We start from the raw sequence: 16,954 nt of genomic DNA on the forward strand, positions 1-16,954 counted from the left end.
TGGTCTAAGCTGACAAGAGTCCTAGAGTCCTACTTCTGTGTTTGTGTCCCTATCCTACCCCTTTTTCCTTGATTAAATTTAGATTAAAATGCCATTGCTTTTTTTATCTGTGCTGTTTCTAACTAGATGTTGAACTGGAAAGGCATTCTCCCCTAGAAATTAATCCAAAGTCTACAGACAAACCAACTGTTGAAAACACAGGACACTGGACCTTAACAGTTCCACTGATTCAGCTCTTACCCATCATCTGCCTTCTGCTGAACATTGAGAACAAGATCACAGACACAAAGTTCATCTTCACCACAGTCTTTAATAAAAGGAATCTAGGAAAAAGAAAAACATTTCCTGAATGACAGGGCTCAACTTTTAACATGATCTGAAGACACTAGAGTGCAAACACCTTCAAGCTGAAGCACATTCTTGGTTTGCAGATAAGAAAATCCCTCTGAAGGACATTAAAAATCTTGACTAGTGAAGGAGTGAACTGAATAATGTGTTGCTACATGTCAGCTGATCCAAGAATGGTACAGACAGGTTACTCTTCAATGGCAACAAAGGGGATGTAGTCAAGTTAGTTCCATCTCTCTTCTCTCTACCCCTTTACTGTAGAATAAACTGAAAGAATTCATCTTTGCCATCAACTAGAAGTTCACATCAGTGGTGACATGGCTGAACTGACATGCTTGTTATGTGCTATGGTGGCTGACTCTGTGTGTGTGTGTGTGTGTGTGAGCAAGCTCACGTAATACAGGCAAAGGTATGAAAGGAACCAGGGGACACCCCTCCATGTGACTTACACAGAGCACCAGTTTTCACTTTCATGTGTTTCACTTTGGTGTTTGCAGGGCACACATTATGGATGTGTATGGCCATGCGTTTCTGAATAGTAAATCTGCATACTTACACTATAGGCCACAGATGCTGGAGAAGATATGTCCAGGACAGGGCTGGAGCCAGGATTTGCAAGGCCAATGTCAATGCGCAAACTAAGTGAATTCACAGCATCTGAAGGCTCCTGTAAAACACACAAGGTTCAGATGATGGCTATCAGCACAGAAAACAGGGTAAAATTGGTAATTTCTATTGTGAATTGAGAGTGTGCAGTAAAATAATACTTGCTCTAAACAAGGAGAAGCGACAGTTCAAAGCTCCATTTCTTAAAGAAAATAATTTTGTGAGATTGACCAGTGGGGGCTCCTCTACATTAACAGTTTTCAGTGTGATTTCCATGATAAAACTGATTTTTCTAGGATTCCCGGAGACTGTGCACATCACAGTAACTACTAGGGCTAAGGAACATGCAGATTGTCTGCAGCTGTAGGAGCTGGTCCTCAAAGCCATCACCAGGTAGCTTTCATTCTCATCTAGCTGCAGAAGTCAAATTCCTATTCCACTCTGCCTTACCATCACAAAGAGCATCTGGGCCTGAGTGACACTAAAACACAGTAAATGCCATGTTTCCTCTTTTTTTTCAGTCCTGGATGAGTCATCATCTAGCCCTGTTGTTCACTGGTCCACATGGCACTAAATGTGATCAATAGGTCACTGCAAACCAGAGCAGGGACAGAAGTCCTCTACCTGACCTAGCATCATGCAACAGAGCGTAAGGCAAGTCTCAGGGCTCTGTTCAGTCTTTGGTTCTGCAGAAAAATGGAGACCTGCTTATTTCTATTTAATTCCTTGTTGTGTACGAGGGGTTAGGATGCATGCAAGTTCTGCCTAAATGTTAGTTTGAAGAAAACATTTGCATGTATGTTTTAGTTCTTACAAAACAGTCTACTCAGAGGGAAATTAAAATCTATTGGAACTATAGACCATGGGCTCTGTATTACACCAAAGCTGAATAACACAATTAAGAACCCTCTTTTCTATCCTAAAAATCTGTACTGAATGTGACAGTTATTAGTTGCTATGAAATCATAATCTTATTAAGTACTTTTCAGCTTGGGGGATTTGGGAAATATAAATAATTCAGTACATCATGCATGAAATTCACATTACAGACAAAAAATTCATCCACGCCTTCCTCTGATCTTTTGTCATGCAAGAGTACTTGCAATTGCACTTACTTGTACACTGAAGACATCATGAACACAATTCTCTTCATTACGCACCACAAGATCCCTCTGCATGTACCTTTCATTATTTTCTTTGAAAAATCCTCTAGAAGTCACTCTGGAGGACTGGAGATCTGCATCCAATGTTGCATTGTACTTTATAGCTACAAGAAGAATAACAGTACATTTTTGACTGAGCATGGTTGCCTGTGATCTCATTACTATGCTCAGTATTATAGGGACCAGGCTTTCCTGACCACACTAAGTATTTCATGTTTTTCATAGCTAAACACAGAGCAATTTCAAAACGAAGATACTTTCTCTGGTGTTTTCCAAGGCAGTCAAACAGGTTTAGGTCCTGATTTGCAAGGGGCACATCAAATGGCAATCAATCCAGCCTCCACTGCAGATGTCTGAGCCTGCAGCTCAGGCAAGAAGCCAGTCAGCAGGGCCAGGGTTACCCTAGGTAAAGGGGCCTTGCAATAATGTCACTGAACTCAGAGGTGACTTTAAACAATCTGCATCTTCTCTTCAATCACATAATAATTTCTGCCACCTCCTCTTTGTTTTATGACTATTCTATTGTGAAAGTTCATTGTTATTTTATAGCTTAAAATCATGAGCTCCTAAAGGCACTTTATGTAGCACTGAAGCAGTCCAACTGGTGTTGTCTGTGAGACTGAACTTAAAAACTTCATGGGAGCCCACTGCTGGTCACAGAAATATTCACTGTGCTCTGAAAAGAAGAGCTTCATCCCACTGAAAACTGCTCTGACCCTCTGAAAAATATTTAATTTTCTTTTTATGAAGAGGAAAAGTATGCAGTCTGCTGTTGAAAACAGAAGGTTAGATGAACCTAACTCCTCATTAATTACATTTTTGGGGATTATTGAACAACAAGGATACAGCTGTCCTCTATACTGTTAATTCCCCACTTTTCAAAGAGTATGGAGCCAGTGATGAATTAGGTCTTAAAAACACTTTTTTAAGCACTTAAGTTTTAAATTGATTTTGTGATTCTTGACATTCAATCTAATACATATTTAGATTTTCCATTACTCATGTAAATAATGGACTTTTGCCAAAATTCATATAAGACAAATCATTGAAATACTCTTACCCACTTGATTATTTTTCTTAGCAGGTCTAAATGAAGCCTGAAAGCATATTTTGACAGTTATATCTGTATTCTTGTTCAGCAGACTGATTCTTTCAGGTTTAAATGAAGCAGTTATGGACACATTTGCAATGCCTCTTGACCTGAAAAATATATTTTAAAAGTTACACGGTGTTTTGAAGAACACTAGGTAACACAGAAGCTGTTATCCAATACTATCTGTAAATGTTAGTATTGATTTTTTTAGGTTCCCAATGTAAACTTCTTTTAATGGCACTAGTAAAATTATTTTTCCTTAGGTATACATGAATTTGTTGATATCATTGCTTACAGCAACAACAATACGTATTTTCATGTCAAATTAATGGCTGCTTGATGGCTTGAGCCTGTGCCCTAATCAATCCCTCAAGGTATCAGGGAATAAAGCTCTTGGCCTATTTTCCAAATAAGTAACCTTCTGCTCCTTTAGAGCTCTTCTGGGAAGGTGAGAATGGGTAATTCTTCATTTTATTTAATTATCTAATTTTTCTGAAAAACAACTTTAATGTAATTGAACAAGATTTTGAAGAAGAGTTTCAAAGGAACCCTGCATGTAAAAACAAACACTTTAATCAAAATGAAATGCATTAATCAGCCCAAATGTCAGAGTGAAAGAAGAACAAGCATCTTCATTAATCAAATCTAAATAAATGCTGGTACTTCAAGGAGCATAATTTTCTTTAATGAAATTCCCAGCAGCAGCAGCAGTCAAAGGTCCAAACTGAACCATTCATTTTTAATTATCTAGTTTCATTATGAAAGAAGTAGCAATTCACTGATATTTTTCTTACAATGGGGAGCCTCAGGCATGAAGACAGGCAAAGGAAAGGAAACAGCATTTGAATTTAGCTCCTCAAGCAAGGAGCAGAAATCACAGCCTACTTAGGCAGGCAGATGATTTGGGTTCTGTGAAACCTTTTTATATATTGTGAAAGTACTCTGACTTCTAGGGCAAAGGCAATGTGCCATTACAAATGTGTTCCTTGCCAGAACTAGTTGTCAGCTCTCTGTTACTGCTCTCTGTCCTTACCCTGCTGGACAAGGCTGCCCCCATACCAGCCTATCAGCCAGTAAAGGTCACACAGGTTGTGTGAGATGTGGTTTCATCTGTCTCAGGCTCAGCTATCAAAATTATACTCTGGCTACTGGGTACACAGCCTGCTGTTACAAACACCCTCCATCAAGCCCCATTCCCTGCTGCTGTCCCTTCCCTCTGGACCATGTGTCTGCACAGCAGGAGCAGGAGGATGTCTCCTGGCCCTCTCATTCCTGGTCAGGTCCCGCCCAGCAGGGTCTGCTACCTGGCTTCCTCCCACATGCCCTGGCTCTGCCCTGTGTACTGCCTTGGCTTTCAGTGGTTAAATGATAAATGCCTAAAAGAGATTCAGTCTAATGCTTTTTTTTTAGCTAGTTTTGATAGCACTGATGAGGCAGTAAGTGTGCTAGCACTGAACACATGGAACAAAAGAGCTTTTTAATTTGCTTATTTTTCCTGTTTAATTAGCTTCACGTTCAACTGCTGCATCTGAAGCACTAACTGCTTCCTTTCTAAGAAAGAGTATACTAACCATAGCACAACCACATTTCCATCAGCACCAACTGATACGTCAGTAATGCCATCGTCATCTAAGTCTCTATGGCCATCTACTGATCTTCCAAAGAATTGGAGCTTTTGTCCAAAAGCAGGATCCGATCCTAAGATTTTCTGGAAAAGAGAGTTGGGTTACTGAGTTTGCCAAAGCATGCTTAATTCTGTAGATAGTAGCCTGGTTAATAGATTTTCACTGATACTCCCTGTATATGCAATGTATTGTTTAAACAAAATGCATTTGTGGGTGTTTTCTCAGATGCTTTTGTAGCACTTCTTTCTCCTCTATTGGAGCAGACAAAGGACTAGATTTTTCTGTCTTGGGAGCAGATCAACTAACTGACTGCTGTATGCCAGATACAGCTGGAAACTTTTTCCATCTCACATTGAGCAACCCAAAGAATACGAAGCTTAATAGGAGTTCTAACAAATACTTGCTGCAACCAGAAAATCTGCATAGAAAATGACAATAAGATTACCACTATGGTTTATATGAAGACCAGAGAAAGACCTTTAATATTATGTATTTTTAAATTGCAGAGCTGGGATTTATCTAATCTTCATTGCTGTACATGAACACTAAAAACCTGAAAATAATGGGTGTCAGTTTTAGGATAGTAGTTGACTTCACACTTAGGCATCAAAAATGGTTCAGAATGTGCATCTTGCACATGCTTTTCCTCTATATGGTTCATTTATAAACACCACAACATCAGTCTGGATATACTGACAGCTGAAAGGAGGCACAAAATGTGAAATAAACCATGAGAATAACAGCATTCCTTTAAGAGGTTGAAAGAGTAGCCAATTAAAGCACAGAAAACCTTCTGTTTTCTTCTAGCAGATTTAAAGGCACTGAGTACAGCATTACACAACACAGTTATTTACCTGAGAATATTTGGTACGAATAGTCTTTTGAAATCCATTATAAATGTATATTGCTCCTGAGTTTTGGTTTTCCAGTGGTGCACCTATTACAACATCATTAGAACCATCCAAATCAATGTCTGCAAGTGCTGCAATTGCTGATCCAAAGCGTGCATTTTCTGACCCCTGTGGACCTTCCAAGAGTTCTTGTTGATCCAAGATTCTCTTTAAAAAATGACAAATAAGAAAAAGCAGAAACTCAGCTATCATTGCACCAGATTAGACCTAGGAGCAGTATCTATGTGCATTGTTTTTGTTTCTGTTTTCCAGTACATTCCCCTCAGATAGCTCAACATTGAATTCCTTCCCCATTGTATTGCCCATTCAGTTTGCATTATGTCTCAAAGTCTTGGCAAGAATTACACAGCAAAATCAAAGCATGCTATGCAAAGTACTAACAGCAAATATAACCATATGTATGAAGCTTAAATGCCCTCTCTGTCCTCATCTGACTGTTCTGAAGTTTCACAATACATTGAAAAATACAGTTTCCAGTTTTGGATTACTGGTTTTTATGCAGAGGGAATGGAAATTATGTAACTGGACATAATTCTTTGAAACAGAAATGGAATTTCCTTACTACTAATGCAAAAAACATGCGACCAAATGGTAAACTCCTGACCTCTCCAATGCCAATGAAGAAAGAAAGATTGGAGATCTTCATAGTTAAATAATCCTGTTTACACTAGATTAAATGCAGCTCTGGCAAATAGCATTCTCACCTTTAACTTCAGTTACCATACTGTGCTTAAAATTTTAGAAATAACAGCCAAGTTATTTATTAAAAATGACTAGAAGAGTATTACTTGCACAACGGGGACAACTTGCACAAATCCAGATTATTTTTAAAAAACACTAGAAGTACCTTTCCTTATTCTTTCTTATTTAAAATTTAAACCCAACATTTTCCAACAACTAAAAATTGTAAGATAGTCTTCCAATTTATTTGGTTTTCAAAAGCAAAGAAAAAAAAACCTTTCATTTTTTTTCTTTCATATCTTATGTCTCATACCACAGGCAAAAGATCAATGTCATCTGCCAACTTTCAGCTCCTCCATCTACGCTGAAATTGTTTTAGTTAGTTTCCTGTTGCATCAGGATACTCTGACTGAGGTCCTGCTGAGGAGGACCTCTCTGTTTATTTGATTGCAATTTACCTAGTAAAGAGACCATTTTCTGTTTTCTCTGACGGATGTCAGAAATTAATTTGCTTTGCAGACATCCAGTGAATGAAAGACTGTTCAAAAATGCCAGAGGGCTCAGTATGGTTAGTACATACATTCTGAAAACAACTACTATGGGTCTAAATAAAAAGCACTGTTAGTGAAGCATCAAACAAATGATAGTAAACTTTACTGAACAGAGGGGACAACAAGAGTTATGGTAACAATCCAGTGTTAGAGTCTATGAAACAATGCAAAAAGCTGGTAGAAGAGCATTTCTTAGAACTGCTTTGGGAATACTGTCAGGCATTGAATACATTCACCAAAAACAAATGGCAAATTACTTAGCAAAAGCCTTGAGCTAGGTTTTTCAGAGATACAGCCAACCCATGCTATATTAGCATGAAGCACATTGCCTGACACCAGGACTAGGGCGACACAGAGAGCACCAAGCCCCTGACCACTAACAGTGCTTAGCTGCTGCCTTGCTCATTGGCTCCATTTTGGTCTGTTCCAGCTGCCTAATTCCCAGATTACCTGCACAAGCAGTTCTGGGGCAAGTTTGCAGCTGCTACTGAAAAGCAGAACATGTAAGGCAGCATTGGAAAGGCCTCCACACATCCCTCTAACCAGGAAGGCTTGGCACCATTCATTCCTGCCCTTGTGCCACATCCCAGGATAAGCACATGCTCTGATTCTTGTTAAAAAGTCACTTTAAATATTACTAACACTTTGAAAAGATTCACTAAATAGTGACTTTGAGAATCTGGAGAAGTCAAAGGTCTTTTAGCATGCATGTGGCCAATCTGATTTGTAAGAAATTAGCCCTAAGCAGCGCTGGCTTGAGCCATTTTTACCTTTGTGATGGAAAACATATACACTCTCCCTTCTTCCTTCTTCAGGTCATTCATAAACATTGGTGCGCCCACAAGCAGCACATCTGTCACAGAATCCCTGTCGACATCCACTGAACACACCACGCTGCCAAAGTAGGAGCCAATCTGAAATCATAAGCAAATGGGTTGTTGCTGTATGTGGCTTTTGTAAATCATGTTTTAGCACCTGATTCAGAAAACTTATATCCACTAATACTCTAATGCTACTGAATGTTGATGAATTATGTAGCATGCTCCATTGTTGGAAGAATCATATCCTTACACGTATTTCACTATTTCTGTCCCGTAGTCGCTGCTATGGCTTTACCACTCAGCAATACAAATGCCAACAGAAAATAAGATATGGGAAGTATGTATTTTTTATAATTGCACAGGAAACTACCCAGCCTCTGATCTACTCTCAGATTTGTCTTACAGATGATACCAAAACCAGCTAAAACCATTCCTCTTTTCCAAACAGAGAAAAAGAGATTGAGCTTCCATATCTGTCTTCTGGTGTCATCTACTTCATAACTTGTCAGGCAGAGCAGAATTTACTGAGTGTCTCCTGATTTGAATTGTTGACAGAAGGATACATTAGTTAGATTTGTATATTATCTTTTGCCACTAATTGGATGACTTCCTAAAATACTGTTTAAGAGTAACAGCTAACCTCATTGAAATAGTCTAGCGGCAGAGAAAAGTTCAAGTGGATTCTAAATGCTTTGAGACAAAGAGGAATTTTCAAAACAAATTGCAATTTACTGCTGGGTCAATAAAAAAAGATCCCTAGAAGCCTGTGTTCATGACCAAAATATACTTGCCTGCTCGCCTCTCTGTGACTGCACAATTGCAACATTACCATCACTGTCAACATTATAAACCACCACTCTGCCAGTGTAGTTGGATCTTGGTGCGCCAGCAACAAAATAGACAGAGCTCACAGTTGAGAGAACAGCAACAGAGTAACCTGGGTATAGAAGTTAACATTTAACATATGTGAGAGATCTTTACAACTTATCAGTTGGTCATCCATAAAAGCACAGAGGATGAGTCAATCCGGTATGTTAATTGAACAGAGTGACGATTCCAGATGGGAAGTTATGCTGTCACATATGCATAGAATTTGCAATATTCTCCTGGAGAGAACAATGACACACAGATCAAGTTGAAGCAGGTTTACAGAATAACACAATAGCTTTGTCTATTCAGTAAAATGTAGACCACAAAAATGTGATGCTTGTGAAGGGGAACACTTGTGAAGGGAAAAAAACATGCAAAGAGTATCCTTTGAAAGAAAAGTAAAGAGAAATATGAGATGAGTGTTTGAACAAATCTTCAAACTAGGGAGGAACACCTAGCTTCTGCAAAGTTTGCAGTGCATTTTCCCACAGCTCACTAAACCACAGACCACTGTTTTGTCTGAATAGAAGAGGCTACATGAACAGCTTGTCAGCTGGAGGGTTGATTGAACTTCTCTGGACATTTTAATCCTCATTACCATTATTCTAGCATTTATTTGCTTTCAGGAAATGTCATTTAATACCTGTAAAAATGTAAACATGTATTAGCAGTATAAATCTAGCATTAGTACATTAGAATTCTGTGGTTTAGTTCCAGCAAATTTATTTTAAGCAAAGAAAACAAAGTATTCCTTTATAAAGTCTACAGTTAAACTCAGTAACAAAATGCCAGTGATGGGACAGAATATGCAGACCTTTAGCAAGCTGCAGAACAATATGAGGAGCACAGTCTAAAAGGATTATGCCTTGATCTTTGCATCACACCAGTCTAATTCAGATTTTTTGTTCAGACACAGGGTGAGAACAACTTTTTTGACTGCAAGTTCAATGAGCAACAAAACGAGATTTTATTCTGTAAGTTAAGTACACACCTTCCTAATCAATACAGAATACAATCATTTGAAGTGAGTGGGTGCCATGCAGAGCAGGGTTGCAGAACAATTGAGCAGGCTGTGATGTTCTAGCAGCTCTTTAACTTATGCTCTCCCAAGCTGGTGAGAGAGAGCTGGTATGGAGAGCTCCTACTGCAGGACAGAAAGTGGAAGGGAAATAAAGGGACAGAAAAGGCAACAACATTGTTTGCTCCAGAAAGATAAAAGTAAATACACTGAAACTGACTTGTAGAGAAAGGAAATTATCTGAGCTTTTGAAAATTATTAAGAAAATTAAGTAAGAGAAAGTCTGAAGAGATCATACACACAAAGGAGCTACTGCTCATTTGCTTGGGTTTAGATTTATTAATTTTGTTGGATGCAAGTACTGCTGAGCCATAGGGGGAAAAAAGAGTATGTTAGTTGCAAAGAGAGCATAATGTTAAATACCTTTAAGAATGAGAAAGTCATAGATGCTTAATAGTAGTAGTAGTAGTAGCATTTTTCAAGGATGAAACAGCAGAGCAGGCATGTTGAAGGTTTACAGAAAGCAGTTCAATGAACTGAGAATACAGACTGGCTTTATTGGGTCACAAAACCATGTCAAAAATACATATGGAGATTATAAGTAGCATCTCTATTAAGTGGTAGTAATATTCAAAATCTATAAACTGAACTGGAAAAGGCTAAGAAAACAGCAAGCACATATGAAACAACAGAAAGTCAATCAGCTTCTCATCCACATTGATGTGGGGAAGGACACTCAAATGCTGTAACAGAAGCAACTCATAATGATCAGTATGATTCACTAAGCAGCCTTTTCAAATCCCATGATTTATTATGTCTCTGTGACTGTGCTGGTTTTGGCTGGAATACAGTTAATTTTCTTCACAGCAGCTGGTGTGGAGCTGTGATTTGGATTTATGCTGGAAACAGTGTTGATAACACAGGGATGTTTTAGTTACTACTGAGCAGTGCTCACCCAGTGTGTCAAGGCCTTTTCTGCTCCTCACTGTGTTCCACCAGCGAGGAGCCTGGGAGGGGTCACAGGGAGCTGGGAGGGGACACAGCCAGGGCAGCTGCCCACCCGTGACACAAATGACTATCCCATTCCATATGGTGGCATGCTCAGTGTATAAAGGTGCAGGAGAAAGGAGGAAGGAGAAAGGAGGGGACGTTCAGAGAGACGGCTTTTGTCTTCCCAAGTCACAGTTGTGTGTGGAGCCCTGCTGTCCTGGGGATGCTTGAAAACACCTGTCTGTGCATGGAAAGGGATGAATAAATTCCTTGATTTGCTTTGCTTGCATGCTTGACTTTCACTTTGTCTGTATCTCAGCCCAGGAGTTCACTCACTTGAACTTTCCTGTATTCTCACTCCCCTTCAGGGACTGGCTGAGGGGCTGCTTAGCTGCCAGCTGGGGTTAAACCACAGCAGTGACAAAGACTGATTTTTTTTTTCAGCTTACCACTTTGATACTAGCAGGATTAAAAAAAAAAAATTCAAGTTTTTATTCAATGAACTATTGACTAGTAAAAAATAATCTTTTTGACCAAAAATTCTTTTCACATTCTCAAATAATTTAACACCAATCCAGCTAGGAGAGAACTTTCCAACTTCTTTAATATCTTAATCAAGGTTTCATACATTTCCAGATTTGCATTTCAGCCCCTTACCTAGATATGAACTATGATTTCTGTCCTGTAGAATCTTCTCAAACACATGGCTTGGAAAGGTGGTGGCTCTGTCTGAAGACTCCTGAACTACTGTTCCACTCCAGTCATAGGCCCCAACTGCACCCAGCAGCAGAACATCCTTTAAAAAATAAAACTCTACATTTTAGAACTACCTGATTTAGGAGAAGTGTGAGCAAAGCTGAAGGTCCCACGCACAATTTCACATCACTGGGTTTAAGGCAGTGATGCAGACTAAAGCCTGCAGGCAGCTGACTGGAGCTGCTCATCGTTGCTCCTTAGGTGCAGGACTTTACTGCCCCATTGAAAGGGATTATCACCCTTCAACTGCAAGAGGATAAGTGACTGCTTTAGCTCCTGTGGCACTGCAACTCATGATAAAATGGGTTTATTTAAACACTATGGTAATTTCCTATGTCAGTCCACGCCGGGGTTGGGCTTGCTAAGTCCATGTTTTTATGCACCCATGATCCTCAGAAGGCTGAAGATCACACAAATGCAGCTGTACAAAAAAGCTAAAGCCTCTTTTCTCAAAACAAAAGTGCCAATGAGAGCACAAAAAAGCTGATGCGAATAAATAGTTTAATTCTTTACATAAGGAGATGTTCTTGAGAAAAGAGTTAAAACTAAAATCCAAATTGGCATGGCTCATTATACAGAATACTTCATACAGAAACACTGAATCTTATACTTGTAAAGAAAAAACAAATATAGTTTAGTTTATTCAAGTTATTAAAATTCTTCACTAAACTGACATACTGTTACAGAAAACTGCAACAAAATTGAATGTGTAATTTTCCTCAAAAAATGCCCATATGTTTCTCATTATTTTTCCATTTCTTAGCATCAACTGCTTCATAATTTAAAACTTCAATTTGTGAAAATAAAAGGGACTTATAAAATATTATTTCATTCATCTTTAAGAGTTATGAGAAAGAAACAACCTTCTTGTACTTTCAGTTGAAAGCTGATTGAACCACATTTGGATTTTGCGAGGAGAACTTACTTGTTAATCTTAAAGTTGATTAGCACTAAAATATATCTGATTTTTGGTTCTAATTTTTAAGTGAAATATGCCTTAAACAAATATAATTAATTTTATAATTTATAGAGAAATTCTTTCCAGATTTGATTTATTTATATTTTGGTAGCTGTCTACCAGCTTTACAGTATAGCTAGTCACAGACAAGGAGGAATTAAATTTTTCCAGCTACATGAACTCAGAAATCACTGAAAGCATTGTATTAACACATCTCAAAATTAGTACATGAAAAAAACTATAATACAGTTATACTTATTAATATAATGTGTAAAAAAATTAAAAGGATAATTTGATATTCTGCTTGTAAAAAGTTCTTAAAATTGGACATTGTGTTTTTATTTCTCTTTTCTTACACTCATGTGTACATATGTTTATCTATTAGTATCACTAAATAATTAAACTCACATACCTTTTTTTGTGAGTAATATGCACTGAAGCCCACCTGTGACATTTCCATTTGAAAGGTATCACCTTGATCAGTACCTGGTAAAACAGATATGCATATATGGTTATCTCTATGTAACCATACAAAATCCAGTCTTGTTGCCTCTGAGTTAGCTACAGAGGGACTGTGTATATCCACCAATTTGGCCAAAGCATTTACAAGCAATGGAAATCAGAGCGGGTAAATTCAATTGAGGCAAATTGAGGCAAAAATAGTAGAAAATTTGGAGGATTCAATTGAGGCAAATTATAAGATGGAGCCAAGAGCCACGCTATAAGTCTCTTCCAAAAGAAGAGCAGAAGAGGATGGTCAAGATGGCTTGAATCAGTTTGCACAGTCTTGCTATTGTGGCTGGTCTCTTTTTGTGTTTCCTAGGAAGTATTACTACCCTGAAATTAACAACTTTAATGACTGTATATTCATAACTTCCAAACAGAAATTTTTATTTTAATATAGAACTCCTAAAAACTGTTGTAATTGTCTTGAAAAATACTGTGAGATCCATTTCCTAAGCTAGATGGATAGGAATTCAGTGGGAGTGCTCAGTAAAAAGACCTATTCCCCTGCTTTGAGTAGCTGTATGAGCCTAGCAAAGATTAAATGAAGGAGAAAGAGAAGTGAATATTTCTTCCTGAGCACAGGAAAGTGGCAGACATAAGCTTCTGAGGGAGCTGTGAGCAGGCTACACATCCCCAAGGCAAGGTCTCAATTTAATTTAAATTTAAAAGCTGGCTTTCGGGACAAAGCCAAAGTATCTCTGTGCCACCTCTGCAACACCTTCCTCTGAGCAATACACAGGAGTGTGGGTGGTGTTAGGGAGGGGGCCTGGTAGGCACCACACAAATTGCATTTTCAGTTCTGTAATCAGTAACCCAGTCTTCTGGTTTGTTTTGTTTGGCTTGTGGGTCTGGTTTTTTTTGTTGGGTTTTTTGTTTGGTTTTGGGGGTTTTTTGGTGGTGTTTTTTGTTTTAGTTTGTTTTTGGTTTTGTTTTTGTTTTAATTTAAAAATAGCTTAGGTTTCACACAGGTGAAGCTCACAAGCATAAAGATACCTTTACTCTTCTGGTTGTAAGAAATACATTTGGTTGCAAATGGAAAAGCCCCCATACCTGAAGCCTGTGACATGTTAGACATTTTCTTTAGCTGAGGAATGTTTTCCCCAAACTGCAGAAATTAACTTAAACCTCAGGCTAATTAGGGGTGGAGTAGCTGGGGGAACACCTGTGAAAACCAGAGCCTACCTGAGCAGAGTGGAGCAGGGAGAAGCCTGCAGCTCCTGCTACCCCTTATTTTCACAAAACTGCACCAAACTGAAGCTAAACAAAATCATAAGCTCATCAGCTGGGAGAATCTGATCCAATTTTTTCAAACGCATTGAGTATTTTACCTTCTATACTAAAAATGCGTTCTCCAAGTGTTCCTGCTTCTTCCAGCAGTGCAGCCTCAGATGACACATTGAAGAAATACTTCTCTGTTGGGTGACTTGCAATTCCCTTGATTTCTTTAATTAAGTTTTTAGTATCCAGTTCATGCCTTATTAAGTATCCCAAAACCTTGTGTAAAGAAACAAACAAACAAACAGCAAAATAAGAAGAGAGAGAGAGAGATCATGGTGCTACTCCATTTCTTCCTGTATTATTTTAGCAAATATTCTACATAGTTAAAAAAAGTTACCTTTGTTTATATTACTGAATTGCTTATTAGAGCTCATTCCTATGCAAGGGACCATTCATACAGGAAAGGAACATAAGGCCTGGCAAGGGAGAAAACCACTGAAGTTGCTCAGGCAATTCTAGTCCTGCTTTTTCAGACAGTGAAAAGACCAGTATTTCCCTCAGCTCAGAGGATTAATTTGGCTTTGCTCCAGTCTCACCAGTGTAATGATGTGTGCATTACATACCACTCTTGTATAGAACATGTACTTTGATACATACATAACAAAACAATCTTTCAAACATGCAGTAATGTATAATTGCAGTATTACTTACAGCAATGCCAAATCTGGTTATATTGTCTTCATTGCATTTACCTATCACTGTTTTCAGGTTGGAGCCATCATGTGATTCGCCATCTGTCACAACAACCATGACTTTTGTGGCTGTCGGGCGTCCTCCCGACTCAGCTGAGAAGGCATACTGTCTGTTATAAAACATTGGGTTTATCACACATCAATCCATCACGGATGGAACCCAGCACACACACTGTGATGGATATGCCCATCACTGAATTACAGCAAGTTGCTTCTGTAGTGCATAAGAAATATAACTAAAGAAGGAGGAAAAAAAATATGTAGGGCTGGAAGGACTGGATGGTGTTTCTGATAAAAATGTAAATTCCAGGAAAAACAATTTTTTTTTGTACAAATATTTCTAAATGAAAAGGGGGTTGTATCAGAACTAATAAAGTTTTATGACACTAGGAATTGGCATCATCAAGCTCATACAAAAATGGAACAGAATTAATAATAGACTTCTCAATACTACTGCAAATATTGATTCCATTGATAGCTGAGCCTGTTCCTAAACCAAATTCTCAAGTTCATTTGATTCATGTATTTTGGCCTAGAGTTCTGTACTTGATAAAACTTCAAAACAGCATCTTCTTGTTGAGATGGACCTGGTTTATATATGTGTTAAGAGTCATAAAACATTGGTTTAAATTTTCCCTATTTTTTCACACTCATGCTGCTGCAGTGATAAACTGACAACAGACAAGAGGTTTTTATTTTCTCTGCAACCAACCAAAGCCTGATCTGCAAACATAAATGTTACTGGGCCCACTGAATCCCTGGATAAACTTTGCTTCTTTCAGTGGTTTTGCAGCTTTCCTAAAACCTTGTCCTCTCTGTTTGACGCACTGTCATGTTTAGAGATCTGTGACATAACAAGCAACTCTGTTGGGTGCCAGAATTCCTTTAGAGTAGACTTCAACCCAATGGTTAACAATATGCTTTTCAGCAATTCTAGTTTACATATTCCTGTGCCAGTCTGCATGGGACACTGTAAATGTACCTGATGGATTCTGCCTAGTGCCCTGGGCACATGGACTTCCAGCGGGAATGAAGCTCAAGATGTTCTCACTGCCATGTAAGGTAAGTTACAACAGTTGCACAGTAGATCATCAATGCATCTCACCTTGCATTGTCAATGGCTTTGAAAGTATTAGTGAGATCTCCTCCCTTCTGAGATGTTTTCTCCATTGCTTTAACAACCTCATCCTTGGTTTGATATGTGTTCAAGTTGAAGACTACTCGGGGATCATTAGCATACTGAATTAAACCCACCTATGCAATAAAGACAAATGGTGTTAGATTATGATGCTTTTCAATTAGTTACATAGAGTCATGATGCTTATTTATGTGTCAGGTTGGTGTAAAAGGTCTGCAAATGCACAGTTCTCTTTCAACACGTATAAAATCAATTAATATTAACATGTTTGAAAAGCAAAGAAAGCTAAAATGCTCTTGCACTTTGTATCATTTGTTATGGACTACAGTATGTTATTGCAAATGATCTGAAATAATAGACATTAAATATTTGCTTGGTTACTTCTGGAAGGGCTGATGGATAGCAATAATACTAGGAGCTCTGGGAAAAAAGAGAAAATAGCAATAGTTCTACAAGCTGACAGCACCTCAGTCTGATCTCTTCTAAGGAAGTCCTAAAGGTTAGTTCCTTCACAGCACTGCAAACCCTACTTGTTTTTAATATAGGTGAAGCTAAAAATGTAAGATAAGATGTGCATTTAAAACAAAGGCAAAAAAGAGAAGATGCTAAAGGTGAGGTTCAGATAGAACTGAGCAGGAAGCCTAGCTTTTAAGCACCTCACTTCCAAAGTAGCCCAAGGAAGAAGGCAGCCTTTGGGAGAGAGATTTCCAGTGCCCCAGTCTCTTTGTTCTCAGAACTGTTTAGGGAAAATGGACAACTGTAAAGACAGAAGATGTTTAAAACAAAAAAAAAAAGGCAATAAAATTTTCCTTACCATCATCAAATCAAAAGGAAAAAACCCTCAAAGATCAGTGAGTAAACAAGGAGGAAAAGTTCCTGTTTTAAAGATGCAGCAGTTGGAAAGTAAGGGTTGTATGAAAAGTCCATTAAAATCTGTTCTACTTTTAT

At 38.3% G+C, this 16,954-nt stretch overlaps 1 protein-coding gene across 2 annotated transcripts in view; it reads right to left on the reverse strand.

The window, feature by feature from the left end:
* Positions 1 to 16,954, reverse strand: part of ITGA2 (integrin subunit alpha 2) — a 67,746-nt gene that overhangs the window by 18,242 nt on the left and 32,550 nt on the right. For both annotated transcript variants that reach the window (XM_054652161.2, XM_077171498.1), the window contains 13 exons: positions 15,974 to 16,122; positions 14,828 to 14,978; positions 14,227 to 14,392; positions 12,804 to 12,877; positions 11,335 to 11,473; positions 8,591 to 8,736; positions 7,749 to 7,892; positions 5,690 to 5,893; positions 4,782 to 4,918; positions 3,178 to 3,317; positions 2,070 to 2,221; positions 905 to 1,015; positions 241 to 323 (listed from right to left, as the gene is read on the reverse strand). In XM_054652161.2, coding sequence (XP_054508136.2) covers positions 241 to 323; positions 905 to 1,015; positions 2,070 to 2,221; positions 3,178 to 3,317; positions 4,782 to 4,918; positions 5,690 to 5,893; positions 7,749 to 7,892; positions 8,591 to 8,736; positions 11,335 to 11,473; positions 12,804 to 12,877; positions 14,227 to 14,392; positions 14,828 to 14,978; positions 15,974 to 16,122 — 1,796 coding nt within the window. The remainder of the gene's footprint in view (positions 1 to 240; positions 324 to 904; positions 1,016 to 2,069; positions 2,222 to 3,177; positions 3,318 to 4,781; positions 4,919 to 5,689; positions 5,894 to 7,748; positions 7,893 to 8,590; positions 8,737 to 11,334; positions 11,474 to 12,803; positions 12,878 to 14,226; positions 14,393 to 14,827; positions 14,979 to 15,973; positions 16,123 to 16,954) is intronic.

The sequence above is a fragment of the Agelaius phoeniceus genome, chromosome Z (assembly GCF_051311805.1).
Source record: "Agelaius phoeniceus isolate bAgePho1 chromosome Z, bAgePho1.hap1, whole genome shotgun sequence".
NCBI lineage: Eukaryota > Metazoa > Chordata > Aves > Passeriformes > Icteridae > Agelaius > Agelaius phoeniceus.